The following is a 3,579-nucleotide window of genomic DNA, read 5'->3' as shown; positions in this document are numbered from 1 at the left end:
GGATCCATTTGTAGACCCACAGTGAACTATAAAAAAGATTCTCGTCACACACAACATAGCCATTGTCATAGTCAACAAAAAGATTGTTTTACACATAATAATTATTAAATTGTTAATGACTATAAAACAATTATATTATGTGAGAGACATACAAATAAGTTTGAAATTTCTGTTTAACCTGTTAACTATGATGGGGTGCTGGCTGGTTAAACAATGTGGTGATGGAATGGCCCTATACGTATTTCCCGCTGGTTTTCCCTAATGGCATTTCCTGATATGTTACTAAGGTTACTGTAGCTTTATAGTGCATTGTGCTGTGTGGTTCATACTAGTATCATCTCACAATTCATATTTTCCTGCTCTCTGGTTGCCTGAGGCAAGACTACGGTACAGTATGGCCCAATTTGTGTACCTGTGGCCCTGGATCCTGGTTTGCTTGTCTCTTTGGCCCCAGGCAGCAAACACTCCACTGCTCCAGCACAATAATCAGCTTTTGAATGAGCCTAAAAAATCTGGATCACAGCTAGCAGACCTTATATCAACCCACTCTATTCATCTATGTTGTTGGAGAACACTAGTGACATTGAGATGCATCAAAGAAACATTATAAATCTTACTTACTTATTTGGGTGATTTTGTTAATCAAGTATATTGATGATATTTGGGGAATAGGAGCACAGTTTAAATGGGAGGAAATGCTGGGAAAGAGTTTGAAATGCTTTGAATGTAATATCAGAAAGGATGTCTGCACTTCCTAGCCATCCTAATGTGTGCTGCATGACTATCTATACCGATGCGTGCTATTAATTATAATTATTAGATGCTCGCTTGATGTATTTAATCTGAGACATTGGATCTTTTTTAAAGATGTCTATTAAACAAATTGCTGTTTCTAATATATAAATAAGCAGTGTAATTCATGTTTAGTATAATGGGTGTTCAGTGGAGAGCAAAGTAAGATTGTGTCTTGTCTTGTCTTGTGCTGAGCAGTGCCTCTTGTACAATTCCTTTGATAAGCTCATTCTTCCTGGCTGGATCTATAGTTCACATAGACATTGCTCTGGGCTGCAGTAAGGATTATGACGCTGCTGTTGTTTTTGATGTTATACTGCCAGTATTTTGCCCTACGCTAACTCATAAAAGATGTGCTTGTCTGTCCTCCCTATACCTGTGAAACCAAAATTATTGTTAATATTGTTACATCACTGAGTAATTTATCACAGAATTTTAAGTTTGTTTCTGCTTGTTCGTAGGGAAATTTAAGGATAAGGCTGAGACTCTGAATAATGTGGCTAAACGGAACGGAGAAAGCAAAACTCAAGACAAAAGTGAAGGTAACATGGAAGGATGTGATGATCATCCACTGATCAGGCGCCTTTCATTAAGCTTTCAGAGTCTGCTCATGAACAGAGTCTGAAAGCTGCTCATCATCTGGGCTGCAAAGCTCTGTTTCACACTAAAGCCATACAGCCAAAATACTTCAGCATGTGAACTGAATGAGTCAAATCGGTTCTGTGACTGCAGAAAGATTAGATGTCTATGATAAGTTCCCTTCTTTATAATAATAAAACTTTATTTCATAATGGTAAAATTTGTCTTTAGCATCATTTTATGCTGTTTGGCTGCATACTGTAGGTGGGTGACCAGTAGTATAATTTGAAGTGTATTCATGGTAGTGTAAATAAAACACAAGGAATACATTCATTTACTATATCAAGGTGAAATATACTGTATAAAACAACAACATACAAACAATACAAAATACTAAGCAAAGTGCCTACAGGAATATGTAATAAAATCCAAATACATACTCCTATGAACACAGTAAGTTCATTCAGTCCAGTCTTAACAACTGCATTCCTCCATATGACCAGTCCTAAAGTCTAATGACATGACATTGGAGTTCCTTTAGATAGCTGAGTGAGTACGAGGCATGAGGGGAAATGCACAAGCTCTTTGGGATTTCTTTCACAGATGGTGGGGTGAAAACTGAGCAGACCAAAGAGCCAGAAGCTGCCCCGGCCGCAGAAACAGAGAAGGAGGAGCAGCCAGAGGACAAGAAGGTACTTCCCAACCATGTCCCGGTGGTTATCAAAAAGCCCAGAAGTCAATCTATGATACCTGTCTATGTAAGAGTCAATGTACAGAGCTATAACTTCAGGCAACAAATGGCCTCTTTAGGCTTCTTTGTTTTACTTTCTCTTTCGCTTTTACTGTTGCCCATCATGATGTCTTTCAACACTTCAGGAAGATGTGCCAGCAGCACAGGATGGGTCAGGAGGGTCAGGTGGCTCTGACAACGATGAAGATGACAGCGATGAAGACAGCGATGAGTCCAGTGAAGATGAAGATGATGACGAGGAGGATGAAGATGAGGAGGAAGAGGAGGAGGATGAGGAAGACGCGGAGAAGGAAGAACCTCTGTCTTTAGAGTGGCCTGACACACCACGTAAACAAGTCACCTTCCTCTTCCTGCTGCCCATAATCCTTCCTCTGTGGCTCACAGTTCCAGATGTCCGCAACCAGGTAAAGATGCATCTCTGAGGTCAGCAGTGGTAACTTAAATGCCTCCACTGTGTTTTTACATCACTTACTTTGTCCAACAGAAATCCAGAAAATTCTTTGCGGGCACCTTCCTGGGCTCTATTGTGTGGATTGCTGTCTTCTCCTACCTCATGGTGTGGTGGGCCCATCAGGTCAGTTACGGTAGTAACATTTACAGATGGAATTTGAAATGCTTCACCTTCTGATTGTGCATTCAGGCACGAGGTAGCTTTCACAGAGATTGGTGTAGAAGCTGAGTACACATGAATCCAGATATCAAAGGATTTTTATTTCCATTAAATCATCTCCCTGAACCAGTGAATATACTCTGAAAGTGAAATTAAGACTGTGTCCTGAATCTGTCATGTTAAGAAAAACATGTAATTAGTTTTCCATTTCTGTAGCTTTCATCCGCTCTGAACTCCGGTTTGCCTTTTTAGGTGGGTGAGACCATTGGCATCTCAGAGGAGATTATGGGCCTGACTATCCTGGCTGCAGGGACATCCATCCCCGACCTCATTACCAGTGTGATTGTGGCGCGTAAAGGCCTGGGGGATATGGCTGTGTCCAGCTCTGTGGGCAGTAACATCTTCGACATCACTGTGGGGTGAGCTCAGATAGCCTGATGTGTCAGGATTTAAAAAGAAATGGCAATGAACACTCAGTTGATGGATTTTTTTTGTCTCCTATTTTTCTGTTTCTCGCTCTGTCACTTTTTTTTCAAAAGTCTGCCAATCCCATGGCTCCTGTACTCATCATTCCACGGTTTGGCTCCAGTGGCCGTCAGCAGTAACGGGCTCTTCTGTGCCATCGTGCTGCTCTTTATCATGCTTCTCTTTGTTATCATCTCCATTGCATCCTGTAAGTGGAAGATGAATAAGGCACTGGGTTTCACCATGTTTCTGCTCTACTTTATCTTCCTGGTGCTTAGCGTGATGCTGGAGGATCGCATCATTGTCTGCCCTGTTTCCATCTAAACGTGTGAGCAAAGCCTTCCCTACAGCAGGCTTTCTCTTTTCTTGTGAGCTGAAGCAG

General features: G+C 41.3%; 1 protein-coding gene across 1 annotated transcript in view; it reads left to right on the top strand.

Annotated features, from left to right (window-relative positions):
* The window catches only part of slc24a1 (solute carrier family 24 member 1), a 10,870-nt gene extending 7,291 nt beyond the window's left edge, over positions 1 to 3,579 (top strand). Inside the window, exons 8-11 of the mRNA XM_046036413.1 lie at positions 2,248 to 2,526; positions 2,607 to 2,696; positions 2,985 to 3,151; positions 3,272 to 3,579. Of these exons, the coding sequence (XP_045892369.1) occupies positions 2,248 to 2,526; positions 2,607 to 2,696; positions 2,985 to 3,151; positions 3,272 to 3,521 (786 nt within the window). The 3' untranslated portion in view covers positions 3,522 to 3,579. The remainder of the gene's footprint in view (positions 1 to 2,247; positions 2,527 to 2,606; positions 2,697 to 2,984; positions 3,152 to 3,271) is intronic.

This window comes from Micropterus dolomieu, linkage group LG22 (genome assembly GCF_021292245.1).
Source record: "Micropterus dolomieu isolate WLL.071019.BEF.003 ecotype Adirondacks linkage group LG22, ASM2129224v1, whole genome shotgun sequence".
Taxonomy (NCBI): domain Eukaryota; kingdom Metazoa; phylum Chordata; class Actinopteri; order Centrarchiformes; family Centrarchidae; genus Micropterus; species Micropterus dolomieu.
Note: the sequence above shows the minus strand (reverse complement) of the source record. Positions and strands in the feature narration are given on the sequence as shown.